The sequence below is a fragment of the Miniopterus schreibersii genome (assembly GCF_964146895.1).
Source record: "Miniopterus schreibersii genome assembly, chromosome: 1".
NCBI lineage: Eukaryota > Metazoa > Chordata > Mammalia > Chiroptera > Miniopteridae > Miniopterus > Miniopterus schreibersii.
This window is the reverse complement of record NC_138101.1, coordinates 52,528,133-52,550,964: the sequence shown is the minus strand read 5'-3', so window position 1 is coordinate 52,550,964 and position 22,832 is coordinate 52,528,133. Positions and strand designations below refer to the sequence as shown.

At 39.6% G+C, this 22,832-nt stretch overlaps 1 protein-coding gene across 1 annotated transcript in view; it reads right to left on the bottom strand.

Moving 5' to 3' along the window:
• Positions 1–19,731, bottom strand: part of HERC5 (HECT and RLD domain containing E3 ubiquitin protein ligase 5) — a 41,470-nt gene extending 21,739 nt beyond the window's left edge. The window contains exons 1-12 of the mRNA XM_081137810.1: positions 19,395–19,731; positions 17,158–17,278; positions 16,409–16,485; positions 13,635–13,856; positions 12,332–12,423; positions 11,971–12,101; positions 9,561–9,706; positions 8,360–8,436; positions 7,535–7,638; positions 6,017–6,076; positions 4,347–4,440; positions 1,221–1,410 (exon numbers count right to left, since the gene is read on the bottom strand). Of these exons, the coding sequence (XP_080993936.1) occupies positions 1,221–1,410; positions 4,347–4,440; positions 6,017–6,076; positions 7,535–7,638; positions 8,360–8,436; positions 9,561–9,706; positions 11,971–12,101; positions 12,332–12,423; positions 13,635–13,856; positions 16,409–16,485; positions 17,158–17,278; positions 19,395–19,662 (1,582 nt within the window). The 5' untranslated portion in view covers positions 19,663–19,731. The remainder of the gene's footprint in view (positions 1–1,220; positions 1,411–4,346; positions 4,441–6,016; positions 6,077–7,534; positions 7,639–8,359; positions 8,437–9,560; positions 9,707–11,970; positions 12,102–12,331; positions 12,424–13,634; positions 13,857–16,408; positions 16,486–17,157; positions 17,279–19,394) is intronic.
• Positions 19,732–22,832: the final 3,101 nt, after the last annotated feature.

The following is a 22,832-nucleotide window of genomic DNA, read 5'->3' as shown; positions in this document are numbered from 1 at the left end:
TTTGGGCTGCATATGCTATTTACGTAAAGAAAGAAAAAAAATAAGAAGAAAAGAAATCTTATTATCTAATCAATCTCCTAGAACTAACTTCCAGTGTACTGGAGACACAGGGAAAGGAGGAAACAATCAGACAAATCTAGAGGTGGGACGTTCTCCAGAACAACTGACCTTGATTTAAAAAGAGGAGTCTGGCCTGGCCGGGAGTGGCTCAGTGACTGAACATCAACCTAGGATCCAGGCGATCAGGGTTCGATTCCCGGTCAGGGCACATGCCCGGGTTGCGGGCTCGATCCCCAGTCGGGGCTGTGCAGGAGGCAGCCGATCAATGACTCTCTCATCATTGATGTTTCTCTCTCTCCCTCTCCTTTCCTCTCTCTGAAATCAATAAAGATATATTAAAAAAAAAAAAAAAAGTCTGTACAATACCTTTTGCAAAAATTTGAATATGCCCTGGATATTAGGTAATATTACGGAATTATGGCTAATTTTATTAGGTATGATAATGTCATGATAATGTAGATTTCCATATTGTTATGCGATGCATGATTAAATTTATTATAGGTAAAATGTCATAATGTCTCCAACTTACTTTTAAATAATTCAGCAAAAATAAAATGTAATCTGTACTTAAAGAGAGAGGAAGCACATATGGCAACAGGTTAACTGTTGCTGACTCTCAGGTAGAGGGTATATAGGTAGGGTATTCACTGTACTATTCCTTCAACTTCTGTGTATGAAACTTTTCATAATAAAAAGTTGAGGACAGCTGGGCCGGCGTGGCTCAGCAGTTGAGCATGGACCTAGGATCCAGGAGATCAAGGTTTGATTCCAAGTTAGGGCACATGCCCAGGTTGTAGGCTCGATCCCCAGTAGGGGGTGTGCAGGAAGCAGCCGATCAATGACTCTCTCATCATTGATGTTTCTGTCTCTCTCTCCCCATCTCCCTTCCTATGAAATCAATTAAGATGTGTTAAAAAAAAAAAAAAAAAGGTTGGGGACAAAGGACCTCATGACCAAGCCATACATAGATCATTATAAGAAAAAGGTACTAGAACAATCTATTTTGGAAGAAAAGAGTAATTATTATAGCATCTTTAGAATACGCTAAGAATACAAGATAAAAAACATGAATGTGTTTCTAACTTTTGCCATAACTTTACTAGTCACATCTTTCCACTGAGAATGGTAAAGTATTTTCACATGTAAATCATCAATCTTACCCAGAGCCTCTGAAGATTTATCATTCATTTTACAAATAGCCTCTGCAAATGGAATCACCAGGTTCTGCCAGTTGTTAAAATCATGCATCATGGGACACTCTGGGAGAAGGAAGAATATTTCTAAAGCTTCTTGGTGGGGAGAAAGAAATGGAAGATTTTTGAGCAGATAATCCCTGAGACATGTGGTTATCTGTAGTAAAAGAGGATCAGGGAGAAGACAGTCAAAACACAGCAGGAACTGGGTGCAACTTATTGTAAATAAAATAAAGTATAGAACCTCAAGTTTCATTGCACCATGAAACTGGAATAATCATTTAGTCTTTCTAAAACCCATGTTCATACCCCATCTCACCTAGCCTCCCAATACCTGAGTATAGGTACGTGACAAGTATTGTCTCCATTCAGTTACTAGGGGTGCATGAAGGAGATGAAGAAGAAATCACATGTACAAGAGTTATCCTGGAGGAACAGCGGATTCAGAACTAACAGGCAGCACTCTCAATAATAAATACTACATTGCACCAGGTTCCACTATCACACTTCATTTTTTAAAAGAGGAAGAATGTGTTAGAACCCCAAAAAGCAAAACAGAAATAAAACCCAAAATAAACAAAAAGTAACAACTGCAACAACAAAAACCAACATGGTTTCCTATTATCTTCTCATAGGACTTCATCCCCCACCCTCTGCACCACAAACTCTAGTTTCTAGTCCTTCCAATCTCCTTAGTTTCCCCAATTCAGAATGCAAGCGTTCAGGGGAAAATTCAAATGCAATTCTGAATTTTTATTTGTCATGTGTGCTCAGATAATAAAAATAATTAGTTTAAAACCCCACTAAGACAATAAGCTAGTATTTATGGAATATTTGTCAGCTGCTAAATAATTCACGTGTATTAAACACGTCATTTAATTCTTATAGTTTTTCTATAACATAGATGATATTAACCCCCTTTTATAGATGACAAATCTGTACTTCAGAGAAATTAAGTTACTCAAGGTCACACAGCTAAGTGGGAATCTCTCCTGGATCTTTCAGCCTCCAAACTCCTAGTTCTTAATCATTAAATTATCAGACACTAGCTAAAAGGTAACTCTAAAATGTACACATTTTATAATTATCTTTTTTATATCAAAATATACTGGGCTCCTACGATGTGGTTGTGTTTGGAGTGACATATACCTGACAATTCTATTTAACGACGTGTCCACAGCACACATCCTTCCTATCTCTGTGCCCATCACCAGCCACAGCCCCAAACCTCCCAACCTACTCGGAATATTGCAGTGCTCTCATGCCAGTTACACTGTTTCCTGCACCTGACTTAGTGTACACTTTCCTCACTGCCAGAATGCCCTTCCCCATATAGGCACCTGGAAAACTTCTACATCCCCTGGGCACCTTGTTTTGAGTGCTCTAAGTAAAGGTGACTACCCACTGCCCTAGTAATGACTGAATTCATTCATCCAAAATATTTATTACACACCCACTATGTTCTAAGCTAGGCATCAGGGGAGACAGTGGCTGGAAAAACACACCTAGTCTTCCCATTAATAGCTCCATGAAGGTGTCTGTGTGCTGAACTAAGCCATGACCTAAGGGCAGGGAGCATATCTCTTTCATTGTTTATCAGGAGTCCTCATCACAACGCCCTGCACTTAGCAAATATTCAAATATTTGTTAAATGAATGAATGCCAAGTCTGTGAATCCCTATCACAGAAATCTCAGAACAGAAATATTACAGGTCTTCTGACCCAATTATCCTGTTTGAAATAATGGAAGATCGCTCTATGATTATGAAGTTGCACCTTATGATATTTTTCTGGCACAACTAAGGTATAATTAGCCTTGGTGATGAACTGATCCACCCTCTTTCCTTCACAGATGCAGAAATGGCATTTTTGGTGATCTTTCCATTATGTACTGCAGAGTCCTGATAAAGGTGCATAATTAGGGATCCATTTTACCTCAGATCCCTAAATGGGCCATGGCTGTCAAAGTGAACAGAACTGAACTGTCCATCTTCCACTGAGATGCAGAAATGTGCGTGAGAGAGAACCTGCAGCTGAGATACAGAATGCTGACTGCTGCAGACAGGACAGCAGAGCAGGCGAGGGAGCTGAGGGGAGGGAGAGAGAGGAGAGCAAGACTGGGAGGGAAAGAGAATGAGAGATACAGAAACAGAAGGAAAGAGAAAGGGGGGGAGGGGAGAGAAAGGGGGGAAGGTAGAGTGGGAAAGTAAGGGGGGAAGGGGAGGGGAAGGCAAAGAGAAAAGAAGTGAAGGAGAGACCCAGAAAGAAACACAGAGAGAAGAACACAGTACCACCCCTCGATCAACCAGCACAACAGAATAGGGAAATAAATTTAAAAATGCTGAATTAGCCCGGCCGGGCGTGGCTCAGCGGTTGAGCGTCGACCTAGGATCCAGGCGATCGGGGTTCGATTCCCGGTCAGGGCACATGCCCAGGCTGTCGGCTCGATCAATGACTCTCTCATCATTAATGTTTCTCTCTCTCTCCCTCTCCTTTCCTCTCTCTGAAATCAATAAAGATATATTTAAAAAACAAAAGACCCCCGCTGAATTAAGAACTGCTAAATTGAGAAAGGGAGTGTGTTTGCAACATCTGCAAGTGGGACACCTAAAGACAGTAATGACAGTGCTGAAACAAAGAAGCAACAATCTCAAAAAGAGCAAGAATATTCTAGAACCTTCAGAAAAGGAAGGGCAATGGAAAAAAACAGAGAGGAAGAATCCAGGCGGTCCTAGGTTATGCGGATGTTCCTATCAGAAAAAGTGTGCTCATTTCTATACTTATGTTTAAAATAACTACAAATAAAATGCTCTTATTCTAGTGCCAACCTCAACAAATCCTCTAATCATCTTCCTACAGTCCCGAGTGCGAATACGTGTATGCATGAGCTATTTAGACTATTTTTAACCTCTATGACTACTAATTATCACACCTTATGTGAGCAAACACCTGAGTGCTACTGGAGTTTAATCTGGATATACTACAGGGTCTCAGAGAAATCTCTCAAAACAAAATATTTCTCCTGAAATTTTGAGTTCTTATAAAAAATGTTTTTGTGATCCCCCCTTTCCCAAACAATCTGAAGAATACCACCATGTTAGCAAGCCAGTCCTTCTGGGTTAACTCCTTAAAGGTGTTTCTTGCTTTATTTAAGTCCAAATGAATAAACACTGCTTCTGCAGCTATTCTGTGGAAGAAAGAGAAATTTTTAAAAGAAATGAATAATTTAAATGAAAAAGTACAATTCAAAATTTAATATTTTATTAGAGTACCTATCCAGATGAAAAAATTTTTCTAAAGCTTGCTTTCATTTCAATAAAATTACATTTCCCCCTCAACTTTACAATAACTATAATAATTTGGCTGAATACAAATACAATTAAAAATAGTTGACAACATGATTATTTCTAAAATGCCAACAACATCAAGGCTGCATTAACAATATGTGCTATCTAACTTTAACTCAGATATTATCTTATCTTAAATGAATAATCAATAAATACTTATTTTCCAGTTAAAAAAAACAACCCAGTCACAGAAAAAAGTTTTTCCAGTTTCTGGAAAGAAAAAAAGAGAAGCCATTTCTCCCAGGTACATGAAGTGAAAGTGGGGATCAAAAAAAAGAGGGTTCATGCCCGGCCAGCGTGGCTCAGTGGATGAGAGTTGACTATTAACCAGATCACAGTTAGACTCCTGGTCAGGGCACATGCCTGGGTTGGGGCTCCATCCCTAAGGCAGGGACGTGCAGGAGGCAGCCGATCAATGACGCTCTTGCATCATTGATGTTTCTCTCTCTCTCCCTTTCTCTGAAATCAATAAAAACATATTTAAATAAATAAATACATAAATAGGGTTCAGAGCAGAGCAGTAAACTGTTAGTATTCCAATAAAAAACTACTAATGATGTGTATCTTAAGTCATGAATTACATTTATAGTGAACTCAATATAGTCATTGTTTAAAAATAAATTCTTTGTAAAACTACACATATTTAGTATCTGAAAATAGAAAAATTCTTTCAAATTAAAATTATACAAATATTTAGGAAAAGAAGTATAAAGTTTTTCCTTCATACTATTTAAAAATTCAAAGAAATCTTAGCGTCTTGCAACAAGAAAGTGTTTAAATAAATTAGGGTATGTCCTTCCCAAGGAATACCATGCAGCCATTAAAATGGGGTTATAAAAAATATGAATATGAAAATTGAACAAAATGAAAAATGGACAAATATTAAGTGTAAAGCAATGTATAAAGCAACATATAATACCACTTTTTTGTAAAAGAATATATTTACATAGAAAAAAATACACACAAATGCTACTAGCTATTACTCTTAGGTAGTGGATTATGGGTGATTTTCATTTTGTTGTTGTGTATCTATTTTTGACATTTTCTATAGCACTCATATATTTGCTTTTGTAAAAAATAATTTTTAAAGAGATAAACACATAGTTAATTATCTTACCCTCAAACAAGTTCTTTACAATCTTTCAAATTATTTTTAAAATTGAGATATAATTGACATATAACATAGTAGTTTCAGGTGTATAACATAATGAGTCAGTATAGGTATATGTTACAAAATGAACACCACAATAAGTCTAGTTAGCATCCATCACCACACAGTTACAATTTTTTTTCTTGTGCTAACTTTTAAGATCTCCTCTCTTAGCAACTTTCATATACACAATACAGTATTATCAACCATAGTCACCATGCTGTACACAGTATTTTTAACAGAACTTTATAAATTATATATATTACCTTTCCCTTACAAAACTTCCAGTCAGACAAGCAGGAGACGAAAATATCTCTTTGATTTCCCTATATTAGGAATAAGACAGTGGTTAAAACACATCAGGAGTATGCCTCCTCATCTTAACGATTGTTCTTCACACTTCTCCCTCTCTCTCCAATTTGTTTGCTATTGCTTTGTTTGCTTGCCATCTAAAAGTTGATTCCATTTGCTAAATCTCAAATTTTCAGTGGCTAACATGGGAAATAAAAGGATATATATTCAGAGGAGCCACAGGGAAAGAGGAAAAGGCTTGACATCTTGACTTAGGGTATTTTCTCCGACAAAAAAACACTCTCAACCCACCCAACTTTTCCCAGCCCTATTTATTTCTGTTCCACTGAAGCGTAAACCAAAAAATTACCAGAAATTAATTGGGGTTGGGGGAGTATGCTCAGTTCCATCTTAGTAGTATTGCACAAATAGCTCTTGATCGTTTATGCTCTGCAAATTATGTAACATTTTGTAATTTTTTGTACAAGTACTTTCCAGAATTAGAAAGCCATACCTAAAAATATCTCCAAGGAGGAGATTTTTGCAAAAATGAGTATAATCTTTATAGATGGTAGTTCTTCAACTGTAATAGGAGGTTCCCAGTGAGGGCACATGCCCAGGTTGCGGGCTCGATCAATGACTCTCTCATCATTGATGTTTCTACCTCTCTCTCCCTCTCCTTTCCTCTCTCTGAAATCAATAAAGATATATTTAAAAAAAGAAAAAAAGAAAAAAAAAGTGCTTTTGTGCAGACTTTTGCTTCTGTTTTTTGTTAATCCTTACCCGAGGATATTTTTTCCATTGATTTTCAGAGAGTGGAAGAGGGGGGAGGGGGGAGAGGAAACAAAAAGAGAGAAACAACAATGTGAGAGATTGGTGGCCTCCTGCACAACCCCTGAGTGGGTCAGGGACTGAATCTACAACCCAGGTATATGCCCTATACCGGGAATTGAACCTGAGACCTTTTGGTGCACAAGCCAACGCTCTAACCACTGAGAAAACCAGCCAGGGCTGCTTTTGTGGAGATTACATGCTAGTTGTAACAGTTAATTTTATGTTTCAACTTGGCTACGTAACGGTACCCAGATACTTGGTCAAACATCAATCTAGAGGTTGCTGTAAAGGTATTAGATTAGATTACACTTAAATCAGCAGACTTTGAGTAAAGCAGATTATTCTCCATAATGTGGGTGGGCCTCATCCAATCAGTTGAAGGCCTTAAGAGAAAAAGGTTAAGGTCTCCTGAAAAGAGAAAATTCTGTCCCAGACTGCCTTGGGACTCCAGCTGCAATATCAACTCTTCCCTGGGTCTCCCTGCTGGTCTGCCTTATGAATTTTTTATTTATCAGCGCTCTTAAACATATGAGCTCTGGAGATCTCTAGTTAATGGACCAATTAGTAGAACACAAAATCTTACATCTTTGTATTGTGCAGAACTAGAGAATTGTACAGCTTTAGAGAATTATACAAGCAGTGAGACACATGAGATATACCTTTTTGTGTTTTGCCCCTGCTTTGTCCCCACATCAGCAATCCACCTCTTTACAGTCCCTTCATTCAGTGTAGGAATTTTCCTCCTCAGATTAACATAGGGATTCTGTAAACAAACAAAAAAAGTAAAATATAATAATTTAGACACAACAGAAATAGGTATCCAACTTTTAGGCACATTCTAAGGGTAATGGGTAAAACAGATTTTTAAATATGAATAATATAGCTCCGGGAAATTATAAAGTGAGATTCTACCAAGAAGTAATCAATCATTTCCTGATTGCCAATTTCTTGCCAATTTGAATACAAATTTAGATCCAAAGTAAATTTCTCTGAGTGTGCCAACACTCAGCACTTTATACAGGTATAACTGGATTAAAATGAACAATATCACACAGCTTTGAGGGGAAGGAAAAATCCTGAAATGGCTGTGTGTAGAAGTGGGAGGAACTCCATTTGCCTTGGTGAAGGAGGGTGAGGACATTATTCAAAAGCCTATGAACATCGATCTGTTTTAATACTGGTTGGCAGAACTAGATTAGAATGTCAACCACTGGCTCTCTAGGACCAAATGTCATTGGCAGGGAGCCTCCCAAAGGTAAGAAGAACCTAAAGAAATCTCTCCGATTCAACATTCACCAGGGACGAATCTGATTTTTGTGGGTAAATATTTATGTAGTTTAGACAATAAAGGACCAATGTTTGACCAAATCCCCAAAAGTCAGCTTAGTTACCCAATGACTTTGGAATTCACTGAACTTGGATTCTGGAACTGTTTGTTTTGCTTAACATAAGAAGTTATAGAACATCTAGGGATCTATTTTTACCTCTTTTTTCATCCAGAGCAAAATGCTTTGATTCCCTCCAGCAATTATTATTAACTCCTTTTCTGAGGTATGGCTTTCTGAAAGGGATATACGGAAAGAAAGAGTTTAGAATGTCATTTGATACAAACATGCACACTCTTTAATTTCAGATTCTTTTTAAACTTAGTCCTTTTAGCTTTCTGATAGGCAAAGACTCAACATATTTACTATCTATAAAGCAGAAATCTACATCTACTTCAGGCTCAAGTCTAGTTGGCAAACAGGTGATTCACAAGGTTGATTATGTGCCATCAGTTTAATATACCTAATATAAATGCTTTTATATATAACACAGTCAAACAACTATTTGATTTTCTAACTGTTCCTTGGTGTAATTTGGCTCCTATTACTAAAAAACTATATTCTACAACTCAAGATTTGACCAATGACTACTGGCTGTGAGGAATGTACATAAGTTATTTCAAAAGTCTATGTAAGTTGTTAGAAGAAATCAAATATATGAACTACTTAAGGAAATAACTCTACTGTTCATTTTCCCAGGAGAACTGAGAGAATTCTGGTACTTTAGATCACCACTAAACTTTCAGAAACAGTAACCAAAGTGCTCCAAGGCACTTCTAGAGTAGACGGTTTCAGAGCTCAGGCTCTGAGGTTACACAGGACACACAGTTCAAATTTAGCCAAACCACTTACTGGCTGTGAGACCTCACTAACCCTTCACTCTCGTCTCTGCATCCTACAGTAAAATGGGACTGAGAGTATGCATCTCCCTGAACTATTTAAGGATAGGTGAGGTAACACATACTAAGTGTTCAGCACAGTTACCTCACATACGTCAGCTGCTCTCATTTTGAGGGTTTTACATGGTTATGAGTCAATTTAACCAAGTAAGAAAACCAATCACCATGAAATTAACAGGCCCCCTGCAAACTGGAATCAGAGGCTGCATATGCTTCTGAATCCATATAGTCTACTTTATGTTGTATCATTTTAAAACCACATTAATCTTAATCTGAAGGGATAAAACTAATGGTTATTTTGACTTGATAAATTATACTGGATATTTTAAATTGTTTGTACTTAAAAAATGAAACCAATGTTTAAAGAAACTCCCTTCACAGGTATACATTTCTTTCCTGACCACACTGCAGTTTCTAGACAAAGGTATTCACGCCAATTCCTGTGCTTCTATAGAATTTACCGAATGTGGGTTCTTCATTTGATGGCAATTTCATGGGAAGTGGTATCAGCTGATTATGTGTTCCATGGTTTCCCAGTTGTCCTTCTTTTCCAGAGCCAAAAGAAAAGACCTTCCCCAAATCGGAAACATAGGCAAGTGTGTGCCGCCTATTAAATAAAAGCACATATGGTCAATTCTCAATTATCCACAATGAGAGTTCGCAGCAATGCAATCAACTGCCAAAATTAGGTCACCGAGTGAGTGAAACTAGCTAACCAACTCCCAAATGCATGAAATGAGCTCCCTGGAAACTAAGAAATCATTAATGTGTGGTTGAGATGACTTTGGAACCCCTAAGTCCACTCAAGACCATGATGCTGCACCTTGGCAACTGGTGTTCCCTTCATCAGGAACAAACGTCTCCCTTTGCCTTCTACTCCTTTTTTTAAGCCTTGGCTTGAGAGTCACCATCTCTTGGAAGCCACCTCTGAGCCCCTCCACTCCCTATCCTAGAAAACGGAATTAGGTGATCCTCTGAGTTCCCACTCTATTTCCCAAAGACCTTTATCACACTGATTTTCTTACAACTTTGCTCAACGGTCTCTACCACTATATAGAATCTGGCCTTGCTCAAATGGCAGTCCAGCCTTTGTCCTCAGTGCCCGGGAGGTAACCTCTAAACCCTTAACATTTCCCAAGTGATAGGTGTGCCTTTATTATTCACGGCAAGTCCCTTCACCCAGGTGGCTCATGGAGGGCCCCTCTGGCCGCATGTAAGGCAAACCTACAGGGAGGGAAAGCAGAGGCTGGACTTTGAATTCAACAACCTAGACAATGATTCAATCAATCAGGAATAAGTGATGAAACCTCAATAACAACTTTGGACTTGGGTGAGCTTCGCTGGTTGGCAAAACTCTACACATTGTCATGTATCAGGCTGGGAGGGGGTAACACTGTCAAGGGGAGCAGATGCCTGAAGCTCCTCATTTGGACCCCTCCGAGGCTCTGTCCTATGCATCTCTTCCTTTGGTTTTAATTTGTGTCTTCCTCTTGTAATAAATGTGACCATGAGTATAATAATTTTCAGTGAGTTCTGTGGGTCTTTCCAGTGAATCTTCCTGTGCTAAGAGGGGTTTGCATTAAGACATCTCTAATGTGATGTCTACTCTTGTAACGCATGTTACACAAAGGAATGTGTGTTATGAAAGATCCAATGTGATAATAGTTTCTTTCTTTCAATAATGAGACATTATCGAATGCAGAGAGTTATGCCATCCCAATAATCTGGTCCACCTTAATAATATTCATTTATATAATTTTACTCTGAGGTCACAGAGCCAATTTCTATGGACTAAAAGTAAATAACACCAGTTTTTCATAGCAAAGGATCAGTAAACAAACAAAGGAACTCAATATTCAGTAGAGTCTGAATTTGCTTGTGTTTAGTGAGAGAAAAATAACTGCCCAAAAGAACAGGTGTATCTGGGTGAAAATATTTAATTCCAAGACCCAACATCTCACTGGTGAGAAGTGGCTTAACTGATGGTCAAGGAAGAAAACAATTAGGTGAACCAAGGAGTTTGAGAAAGTTTTTCTACGTTTAAAAAAAAAAAAAAAAAAGCTGTGAAAATAAAACTTCTCAAGGATATTTTGCTCAAACCACCAATGACTTTGTCTTCTACTTTACTGCGATCACTTTGAAAGAATTATGGTAATTAAGTATGATGGCCCCTGAGGGGTTGTGAGAAAGAGTGATTATGATTACATCAATGAATAATCCTTTGTGATTCATGCTTATTTATTTTTTATTGAATACATTGGGGTGACATTGTTAATAAAAGTATATAGGCTTCAGGTGTACAATTCTATTAATACATCATCTGTATATTGTATGTTCACCACTCCAAGTCAAGTCTCCTTCCATCACCATTTATCCCCCTATACCCTCTGCTACCTCCCCGCACCCCTTCCCTCTGGTAATCACCATAATGTCTATGGGGTGCTGGGGTTTTTTTGCTTAACACCTTCACCTTTTTCACCCTGCCCAGCAAACCCCTCACCTCTGACAGCTGCCAGTTTGTTCTCTATCTATGAGTCTGTTTCTATTTTGTTAGTGTATTTTATTTTTCCCCAATAAATGATGACATTTTTCTCAAAGACAAAGTGCATTTGAATAGTTACAATGGTATTTCACTGAAGGGGCTTCAGAAAGTAAATGTATTTGTTCATTTTTTTAAAAATCAACGAAAAGAAATATGTATACTAAATAAAGATTATGATTATCTAATAATGTAAATTAAGCATCTTCACCCATTTGAAAATGTTTAATACTTTTATCTCAATCAATGAAACTGATGGAAATTTTATTAAACTACCTACCTAAACTTATTGTATTGATTTTGTCAGCTTCGATCGACACTTTACAACTTACCTTCCACATGCTATCTGGGTCACTCTTTTCCCAACGAGCTCAGTCACCAAACAGGGCTTTAACTCATTCTGTGTTGAATTGTGACCAAGCTGCCCATATTTTCCAGCACCAAAAGTAAACAGGAGCCCATCCTAAGGAAAGGGAACTTCATATCAGATTCTAGAGAAATACGACGGTGAATAATTATAAAGCACTGTCAAAGCAAAACCCCCAATTATTAGGAAGACGGTCCTAGCTTGTGGAAAACGATGAACCTTTTTCCCTGGGAAACACTAACTGCCCACACCCGAATGTTCTAGTGTTTTTCCCACTGCAAAGTGTTCTTCCAAAATTACAGTCGAGGAGACAAAGGGACACACACCTTAGTGAGCAGGGCAGTGTGAGAGCCACCACAAGCAAGAAATTCAACTTTCTGATTGTCCAGTGCTTCAATAAGGGAAGGAAACTCTTCATCTAGTCAAGGGAAAGAACAGTTGAAGTGACCAAAAGGAAATGCTGAATTTCACACTAGGGCTCTGTGCTATTGGTAAAATACCTGGACTACTTACTTCCTCTCAGCCTAGCAGCAACAGTTCCCAACACATTCTGACAAGAAAGGCTCTGTGTTGGCGTATTTAGGCTGAAGGCTGGGGCAATGGTCAAAGGACCACATCTGGGGGTACTCACCTGTGAAAGTATCAAGCCACTTCCCAGAGCCCATTCTTCTCTTTTTAACTTTAATTGCAGGCCTCATTAACTTTAATTGCAGGATATCTGATATTTCCAATTCCCACTGAGAATTCTTTTTAATGAACATATATATTTTTTTTCTCTTAAATTCTCTACCATGGTCCCCTTGCATCACTCTACCTCTTCTTCCTTTCACGATTATTTTCTTGTCAAGGCACTTAAGAGATTCAGCAAAAATAGTTTAACTGCCCTTTATTCCTTTGCCTCCTTTGAACATTTTTCTAACGTTGACTTATGGATTCTCCTGAGGAATTAGCAGGGGACCACATCAAGGAGAAATGCAGTGTTTGACCAGCAACTTAGGAAATAATATGTACATTACCAGAGTTGATAAATCAACGGAGTCTGTTACACTTGAAAACTCTAACAAGGTGTTTGGGACAATAAGAACCTCTGCCATCTACTTTGTGGAGGTAGTAGTTCAATAATGGGAATTACTGTACATGTTTTATTGCCCACACTTGCATGTGTGTGTACAAATGTAATTAACAGTTCATAGAATATGACTGTATGGGTTTCTAAGATAGAATTTTAGTATCTTTTTGTTATAATTATATTAATAGACACTTAAGTGCACATGTACCTTGAAGATCATTTCATCCAAACTCGTCACTTTACAGAAAATGAAAAAGTCCTAGAGAAAAGCTGTAAGTAACTGGGTCAGGCCCTGCAGTTAACTGTGAAGTGGGAATCACAATCCCGGTGTTCCAATCCCCAGTCTGACACTCTTTCCCTTTTTCCACATGGCCCTGCCATGTGTCTCAGTTCCAGCAAGGACTTCCACACTACGCATGTCTTTTAAACTGATTCTGTCCTGAAGAACAATGAAAAGTGAGGACTTGGACCATTTTTAAAAGGGAGGTCTGTGTTAATTTCATCACTTATCTAACAAATGTATCTGTTGATAATATGAATTTCAAAATATGTTTCCATACTGTCGGTGTGGCCCAGGCCTAGTTGTCCAAAATCATTTCTCCCCCATGAGTAAATGTTTCCGGACATGGATAAAGCCATGCTGTGGGCTTTTCCTGCAGAAATCTGAGCCAAGGGGACTCCTGAGAGGTGCTCCACAATCCGCGGTGTGGGGGTTGAGCCAAGTATTCTTCCAAGTCCAAGCTGGCCGTGTAAGTTCTGTCCCCATGCAAAAAGCTCACCACCTTGACGGAAAGAAAATGCTGTCTCATGATCTTATTAAATTTAAAATGCAGCAGACATTACCCTATAGCATTATATACGCAATTCATGTTACACTATCACAATCTCTTACATTCAAACTGACAGGATTTGTTAGATCCCGTATGTCTGAATCGGAAAAACTAGAAGACTCTTTTTAGCAGTAACAGTGATACTTTCTCACCTCCTATCTCAAAGGGTAGTGTTATGAATTGACTGTTTGTGTCCCTCCCAAAATTCATATCTTGAAATCCTAATCCTCAAAGTGATGATATTAGGGGGTAGGGCCTTTGGGAGGTGATTAGGATTAGATGAGATCATGAGGGTGGGACTAGGGTCCTTATAAAATAGACCCCAGAGAGCTCTCTTACACTCTCCACCATATAAGAAGATGGCCCTTCACCAGACACCAAATCTGTTGGCACCATGAATTACACTTCCAGCATCGAGAGCTGTGTCAAGCCTTTCAAGCCATGCAATTTACGGTATTTTTGTTACAGAAGCAGACAAAGACAGGTAGAACGAGGCTATCTGAACATATTGTAATTAAGTTCAAGAAATACTTATTTTTAAAAACCCACAGGATAAGCCTATGAAAAACAAAAACATTCTACATTTGGATAAAAACCTAAAATTACTCTTTTTCCCTGCCTGTGTCTGAAAGGATATATCAGAGAACTAACGCTTACTTAACACCTCTTTGCAAGATACTGTGCAAGCTCTGGCGGCAGAGCCTCTCCTTCAAACATAATTATCATGGGCCTTGCAGCCGCCAGGAATGTAATGGTGCGCAGGACGCATGCAGTTCCATTTCTGTTTCATCAGCTTCTCTTTCTCCCACGTGTTTTATCAGTAATAAACCCTGAACATCCCTTTTCCCCCACATCACTAGACCCTGGGGTTCTTGATGGTGCAGCGTGTTTGCTTCGTTTTCATATCCTGAACATGGAAGATATTCAAAATGAAATTATTCGTTCCTGAACGGATGAAGTCAAACAATCAGGCACTTTTTTCAATACAAGTTCATTCTCTCAAACTTTCACAGGGCCTTCAGGACAGGTCAAATACTTGATTATTTACTTCCCTTAAATCCTTAAATCCCAGCTTCCATTCCGTTTATGTTTATGTCTATCCTATACATTAAAAAAATGTTCGACTCTGAATTCCTCTCTATCACCCTTCTGTCTTAATTATTCCTCCACGGTCAAGTTTCTTTAGGAAATAATCTGTTACGGTGTCAGATAAGAAATAGGAAATAATAAAGGGCTAGGGAGAATCCCTGAATTCAAAAGGTAATGTTTTGTTGTTGTTGTTGTTGTTTTTTAAATATATCTTTATTGATTTCAGAGAGAGAAAAGGAGAGGGAGAGAGATAGATAGAAACATCAATGATGAGAGAGTCACTGATCGAGCCCACAACCCCGGCATGTGCCCTGACCGGGAATCGAACCCTGATCACCTGGATCCTAGGTCGACGCTTAACCGCTGAGCCATGCCCAGCAGGGCCAAAAGGTAATGTGAAAACACATCAGGGGCCTGCAAACTGGCTACAGAAGCAGAGCCAAGGATTCTGAGCTCCTGCAATGGGAGTTGGAAGAGCGCTGAAAGGGAAGGTTCTAGAAAAGGGTGGCCCATGCTGGTCCTTATTCCAGACAGAATGATTTTGACTATTCAAAATATTTTCATTGTTTCATATTTGAAAAATAAAAACATGAAACTACTGAAATAAATCTCTAGGTCCAAGATGGAGCCGCTCCTGCCTGGGGTGCCATGTCAACCAAATTTTCTTGTTTCTTTAAATGCTCCATTTGGCCAGAAATGCAGTATATCCGTTCAGCCAATCCCCAAACATCAAGCCAACTCTGGGCTTTATACTTATTTCCTTGTTCCTTGACTTTTCTAAATAATGTTAGATTTGCAACCTCAAGCAATCATGCCATTTCCAAGTTTGGTCTTCTAATGCTCTATAAAACTTGCTCTGCCCAAAATTCCTCGGAAGAAGGCTCCACGGCATATGAGGCACTTTTCTCCCCAATTCATGGATCATTTTTCCCTTGAATAAAGGACATCAAACTCATTACTAAACTGTTTTAATTTTGTCATCTGACAGAATGAAAGGTAGGAATAGTAATTATGGAAACCTGAAAATTTTTGTAAGCCCAAGAATTCTCTAATTTTGTATCTCCTTTAAGAATAGTGTTCTCCACCCTGTCTGGTTTTGCTCACTGGTTAGAGCATCGGCCCTTGGACTGAAGGGTCCTGGGTTTGATTTTGGCCAAGGGCATGTGCCTCTCAGCAACCAATCGATGTGTCTCTCTCACATCAATGTTTCTCTCTCTCTCTCCCCCCCTTACACTCTCTGAAAAAGCAATGGAAAAAATATCCTTGGGTGAAGATTTAAAAAAAATGGTACTCCGAACCATATCAAATACAAAACCGTATTTCTGTCCTGTTACAAGGTGAAGCATATACATTCTATTCTATATATACACACATTTATTCCCTCTAAAAAAACAATTAATATTCCAGAAAAGTACCTTTTGAGAGTGCAAGAGAATGATAATCTCCACATGTGATCTGAATTATAGTTTTTTCCTGTAAAATACACTGAGGCCTGATGAAAGAAAATATATTTTATGTCATCACCATATGAATAAAAGTCACATTAATGTTAGAATTATTAACTATATTTAATTAGGATTGAAGCTCAAGAGAAAAATTTATAATTTACTGCTTCACATTCAGTAAATCTAACACTATTATAAAAATACGATATACGTTTTGATTAGTGGTTTAAAAGTAAAATAATGTGCATTATATAATTGTAATAAGATGACTCTAAGACTTTTGCAAACAGTAATTTTATGATGCAGGGATAATACATGATGAAAGTAAGTTCTAATTCACATGATCTACTAGGAGAAAGTATCACAAATCATTCCATTATAATGTATTTTTTTTCCTTGGTTGAAAACTTTTATTCTAGAAATCTAACTTATAAGATTATTATGAGTTAATGAATGTGAAAGTCCAATTTTGGGCTAGGCAGACTAACCAATCATTTCCTTTAAATGTCAAAGCAATACATGATAAGTGCCCTAGGCGACATAAATTGGTTTGTAGTTTACTCATGGGATTCACTGGTCAGTTCTGAATTCATTGTTTACTTAAAATGCCATTATATAAAGCAGGGGACAAGGATCATATAAAGTAATATTTTACTACAAGAATTGATTGTCTTTTAAGTAAAAATTAAATAATTTTTAATTAAAAAAAAGTTTCCTACCTTTCATGTTCTATTCTATAGTTGTACTCAAATGGTTTTCCACCTGAGGATAGAATCAGCATGTGCTCTGCTCCTTGGTCCACGGAATGTATCTTCATTTTTTTCCCCAACTTAATGCACTCTGCAGAGCAAATCCAACCAGGTACTATCATCACTCTGATTATTACCCACTGATTTCATTATAATACACTTAAAACAAGTGGAAAAAATTTTCAACTAGACAACCTTTGACTTGACATGAACTTGTTTTTAAGAAAATTCAAGTACAGAAAGCAGACAAATTGACAATGGATTTTTTTTTAATTTAGTAAAGCACTGATTCATACTTTGTTTTATATTGAATATATCTTTAAAATAGCGAATCAAAATTTGATTCCCGCTTAATAAGTTGATATGGAGAAGCTAAATTTGAAGGGACAGCAATGAAAAAGTCTGTAAGAAAACATAACAATTTTTGGACAACATAACTCATTGTAGCAGCAAATATATTGTATATTCTGAGATACACCCATTCCAAAAACAAACTAAAAAACAATAATAAACCCCTCCTGACTGCTTCACAGAGACACCAAGTCCTATATTCTTGAAATTGTATTTGAGGAACTATTTTAAAGAGGATGCTGTTTAAAATTTTTTTATTGCTTTACTGCATATTTACCCTTTCTAAACGTTAAGAGATTTAAAATTGTCCACTAGTTACCATTTACTCATCTCATTTAGTTTTATCACAAAAATTAAAGTAGGGCACAGTAGATTTGGGACTTTTCACTTTTTAGATCCAACAAAACAGAAAATAGAAACTACTCATGTAAAATCTCCAAGCACAAACCACTTTATATTACAAATGCTAGGAGAATCAAAACCAGTTTGGTAATAAAGAAGAAATGGCTTAAAAAGACTAAGGATTTTTAGAGACTCAGAATTTCAAATCAGTTGAAAAATAGAAGGGTTATTCAAATAGATGGTATTGTGACATCCGGGTGGCCTTCAGGAGAAAACAAACAAATAAATCTATATTCTTTGCCTCACTTCTTAATCTAAATAATAGCCAGACCTATCAAAAATTTTAACTTTAAAAATGAAAGGTTAAAATTTCTATAAAGATGAGTGCATTCAAAAAAACTTGGTGTGGATATAGCTTTCTAACATCACATAAAATCCATAATCATCCTTAAAAGACTGATGACGCAGACTAAAATAACACCAACTGAACTCAAGGTGAGAAAAACATTACAGCCTATACGACCAACAAAGGGCTATTCTTACTTAATATTTACACACCTCTCTCAAATGAGTAAGAAAAACTCACTTTTTAAAGAGACAAATATAAGAACCGGAAGTTCACCAAAAAGGAATGCAAATGTCCAATAGAAAAAAAAGAAAAGATGTTCCACTTCGCTCAAGTGAAAAGCAAAACGAACCAGAAGACCGTTTTGGCCCGGCCAGGCTGGCTCAGAGATTGAGCACCGACCTAGGATCCAGGCGACCAGGGTCCGATCCCCGCCGCCCGCGCCCGGGGCACACGCCTGGGTTGCGGGCAGGATCCCCAGCAGGGGGCGTGCAGGAGGCAGCCAGTCAATGACTCTCATCATTGATGTTTCTCTCTCTCTCTCCCTCTCCTTTCCTCTCTCTGAAATCAATAAAGATATATTTTTAAAAACCCACAAAACACCATTTTCTTCACTCAACAGAGGGGCAACATTTTTAAGAGTAGGGGTGTGGCCATTTGCTTTCCCCCCACCTGTAAAATCGGAGCCACAGTAGGTGACCTAATCCCTATGGAAATCCCCCCCCCCCCGGGGTGTGCAACTGAAAAGCACCCTTTAAACCGCTTGCAAATGTAAGCGGCTGCCGCCGAGAACAAGGTAACTGGGTTCTCCGAAGCCTCACGAAGTCGGAGCAGCTGTTCTAAAAGGGGCAAATGAAAAACTGCGCAGAAACCGATGATGCTGCCCCCCCTCCGCGCGGTTAACCTGCGGGGAGGCCGGTCCCGTCGGACTCGACCCCAGCTGGGCGCAGGATCGAGGGCAGGTCCGGGCTGCCGCAGGCGCGAAGCGCGAAAACCCACCCGGGCCCCGCGCGTTTCTGCGCCACCGCCGACCCCTGCTGTGCGGGTCCACTCGGGAGCTTTGCTCCCGGCTTAGAGAAGGACCGCACGCCCACAACTCTGGCCGCTGAGAGAAGCGCGGGCGCGGGCCGCCCACCTCACCCCCCGGCCCGAGGCGCGCCCCACTCACTCGGCTTCTGCGCTCCGGCGCTCCCCGCGGGCAGCTGGTGCACCTGCACGCACGCCCCGCCGCGCTCCAGCACCGCCAGGCGCCCGCGCGTGCAGCACACCTGGCGCAGGGCCTCGGACCTGCGGGACAGCGCGCTGCGGAGGCCCGGGGCGCTGGGGAAGAGCCAGAGCTGCGCGCCCTGCCGCTGGGCCCGGGGCAGGGGCTTTGCGGGCGGCTGGGGTGGCGGGCGCGCGCCGCCCCGCGACCTCCTCGGCTGCCCCCGTCGCATCGCGGCTCGCCCGGCCACCACAGCCGCACCTCCGCTGTCCCGACCTTCGGGGGAGACGGGAGCCCAGGCCCCCGAGAAGGGAGCGGAGAGAGGGAAACGGCCGAGTCCCGCGCGCTCGTTCCCCGCTCCCGAGCGCACCGCTGGGCGGCGTCGAGGAACCCGGTGGTTTCTCTGCCCAGCCCAGACGCGACTCCCAGAGCCTTGTTTGGGGGCGGAGTCCGACAGTCCCGGGAGAAACGAAACGGAGTATTTTTTTTTATGGGGGCGGAACTGAAAAGGTAAAAAGAAAGGGAAACTGAAACCATTCTAGACTGTCCTAAATAAACAGGGCCACGGCCGGTGATGAGGGTGGAGGACCGAGTAGAGAAAAAGTGCCTCGCTCAGTGGTGGCAGCCTGAACTCCTGGACCAAATGGCCTTAGGAGAAACGCTGCAGTGCCGCTAGGAGGAGCCCTGACACAGCAGGACTTGCGGAGTTTTCCAAACTAAGGTGGTAAATAAAGCTAAGCTTTGCCAACAAAGTTGAAGAGAGAACTGTGCAGTCCAGTCCCTCCGCCCACACCTGGGCCCAAGGCAATATAGTTCTTGCCTTTCCTAGAATGCCCTACAAATGGGATAAAACTTAGGCAAGCTTTTGTGTCTCCCCCCCCCTTTTTTTTTTTGGATTTTGCATAATGCTTTTGAGATTCATCCTGTTGTGTTTTGTTAAAAGTTCTCTTTGTTATAGTTGAGTGGTATTCCATTATATGTATAGACCACAATTTATTCACCATTGAAGAGCATCTCAGTCCTTTACAGTTCTGACTACAATGAATGCAGGTGCCATGAATATGTGAGAGCATAGTAAAAGCTAGGAAAATTCCAGGACCAGAGGAATAGGGAAACTGAGACAGTTGAAGTGCAGTTTGCAGCCACCTGGTAAATCCTATCTTCTCTAAACCAAGGACACTTGGGTAAATGATTTGCAGTTTTCCCCAACCCCAGGGTAAATAGCTTAAATCACCCTACTCCTGGAGACAGAAAACAGAAATCCAATTAGTGCCATTTGCCAACCACAACCAAGGAAAGACAAATTAAGACAATAAACCTCATTTTGGTATATCAGCATAAAGATGATGAATATTCTATTGATCTGCCCCTAAGATCTCCCCTGAACATATTCTGTCAAATTATTAGTTCAGATTATTAAAGTTCTTGATATATGTTATTTGTATCAAGTCTTTTTAAAAAATATATCTTTATTGATTTCAGAGAGAGGAAAGGGAGAGAGAGAGATAGAAATATCAATGATGAGTCATTGATCAGCTGCCTCCAGCACACCCCCAAATGGGAGTCAAGCCCGAAACCCGGGCATGTGCCCTGACCAGGAATCGAACCCCAATCGCCTGGATGCTAGGTCAATGCTCAACCGCTGAGCCACGCCTGGCTGAGTAAGTGTTTTGTTAACTGTTTTGAAATGTTTTCTACCAGCTTGCCTTTTAATTTTTTTAAGATATCTGATTTATTTATTTTTAAATTTATCTTTATTGTTGGAAGTATTAAAGATATCCCCCTTTTTCCCCTCCAGTGATCCCCTCCACCCTGCATCCACGCCCCCGTCACCACACTGTTGTCTGTGTCCATGAGTTATGCATATATGCATATAAGTTCTTTGATTAACCTCTGCCCACCCACTCCCCTAACCCCGCCTTCCCCTGATACTCATCAGTCTGTTCCATGCTTTTGTCTCTGGATCTATTTTGTTCCTCGGTCTATTTTGTTTATTAGATTCCACATATGAGTGAGATCATGTAAAACTGAATCAGGAAGAATCAGAAAACCTGAATAGGCCAATAACAACTGATGAAATTGAAGCAGTAATAAAAAAAAACCCCAGCAAACAAAAGCCCTGGCTTGGATGGCTTCACAGGGGAGCTTTCTAATTCATTAAGTTGTAGGGTTGGATAGTTTACTGAACATTTTTCTTGCTTTTTTGAGGTAGGCCTGTAGTGCTATGAACTTCCCTCTTAGGACTGGTTTCACTGTGTCCCATAGATTTTGGGTTGTTGTGTGTTTATTTTCATTTGTTTCCAGGGATTTTTTTATTTCTTTCTTGATCTTATTGGTAACCCATTCATTATTTAATAACATTCTATTTATTTAGCCTCCATGTGTCTGAATGTTTTTGAGTGTTTTTACTGTAGTTGATTTCTAATTTCATGCCCTTGGTATCTGAGATGATTATTATGATTTCAGTCTTCTTGAACTTGTAGAGACTTGTTTTGTGTCCTAACGTGTGGTCTGTCTTTGAGAATGACCCATGTGCACTTGAGAGGAATGTCTATTCTGCAGCTTTGCGATGAAATGTTCTGTAATTATCAATTAAATCCATCTGATCTAGTGTGTCATTTAGAGTCACTGCTTCTGTGTTGACTTCTTGCCTGGAAGAACTATCCAGTGAAGTAAGTGGGGTGTTAAAGTCCACAACTATGACTGTATTGCTGTTTATCTCTCCCTTAAAGTCCTTAAGGTTATCATTGATAGATCCTTATTTATTTCCATTTTAATTCTTTATGTCTATGTTTCTCTCTCTATTTCTTCTTATTACAGCAGTCCCTTTAACATTCCCTACAATGCTAGTTCGGTGGTGTTAAATTCTTTTAGCCTTTTTTTGTCTGGGAAGCTTTATTTCATCACCTAGTTTGAATGATAGCATTGCTGAATACAGTAGTCTTGGTTTCAGATCCTTGTTTTGCATTACCTTGCATGCCTCATGCCATTCCCTTCTGGCCTGTAGGCATCCTGATGAGAAGTCAGCTGACAACCTTATGGGAGCTCCCTTATAGGTAGCAGCTTCCTTGACTCTTGGTGCCTTTAAGATTCTCTCTTTGTCTTGAATTTTTGGCATTTTAATTATGATGTGTCTGGGCATGGGCCTCTTTGGATTCTTCTTGCTTGGGACTCTCTGTGCCTCCTGAACTTATGTGACTTTTTCCTTCACCAGGTTAGGGAAGTTTTCTGCCATTATTTTATCAAACAGGTTCTCTAACCCTTGCTTACTTTTGACCTCCTCTGGCACTCCTATGATGTGAATATTGTTATGTTTCATGATGTCCTACAGCTCCCTTAGACTGTCGTCCTGTTTTTTAATTGTTTTTTCTTTTTGGATTTCTGAGTGATTTTTTTCTACCC